The 458-nt window shown below is 66.4% G+C and overlaps 1 protein-coding gene across 1 annotated transcript in view; it reads left to right on the top strand.

Moving 5' to 3' along the window:
• Window positions 1-208: 208 nt before the first annotated feature.
• RBMS3 (RNA binding motif, single stranded interacting protein 3) overlaps window positions 209-458 on the top strand; it is a 443,174-nt gene continuing 442,924 nt past the window's right edge. The window contains exon 1 of the mRNA XM_010584321.1: window positions 209-283. Within this exon, the coding sequence (XP_010582623.1) occupies window positions 209-283 (75 nt within the window). The remainder of the gene's footprint in view (window positions 284-458) is intronic.

The following is a 458-nucleotide window of genomic DNA, read 5'->3' as shown; positions in this document are numbered from 1 at the left end:
CACACACACACAGACACACACACATATATGTGCGTGCGGGCGCGATTTTGGCCGCGCTGGAAGTAGCGCGCGGTAGACGGCGAGGAAGTCTCGGCAGCCTCCTCCGTCGCCCGCGCTGTCAGGAATAGCGGCGTGAGAGGAAGACAGGCCCCGGGGCACTACACCCTGCCGACGAGTTCCCTGCGCCAGCCAGAAGGACTCCAGCTACATGGGCAAACGCCTGGACCAGCAGCCAATGTACCCCCAGTACACCTACTACTACCCCCACTATCTCCAAACCAAGGTAGGGGACGGCGGGGCCGGGCGCCTGGCGGGCGATGGAGAGCGGAGCGGCGCGAATCGCGGGCTCGCCTCTCCTCTTCGGCGGCTTTCCCGTCGCTTCCCCGCGTTCGGTGTCACGCAGAGCCGGGCTGGTCGGCAGACAGACAGCGGGCGCGGGAGAGGCAGCAAGGTTACCG

The sequence above is a fragment of the Haliaeetus leucocephalus genome, unplaced genomic scaffold, assembly GCF_000737465.1.
Source record: "Haliaeetus leucocephalus isolate CR32 unplaced genomic scaffold, Haliaeetus_leucocephalus-4.0 Scaffold973, whole genome shotgun sequence".
Classification (NCBI taxonomy): domain Eukaryota; kingdom Metazoa; phylum Chordata; class Aves; order Accipitriformes; family Accipitridae; genus Haliaeetus; species Haliaeetus leucocephalus.
The sequence above is the reverse complement of the archived record's forward strand: the minus strand, read 5'-3'. Positions and strand labels throughout refer to the sequence as shown.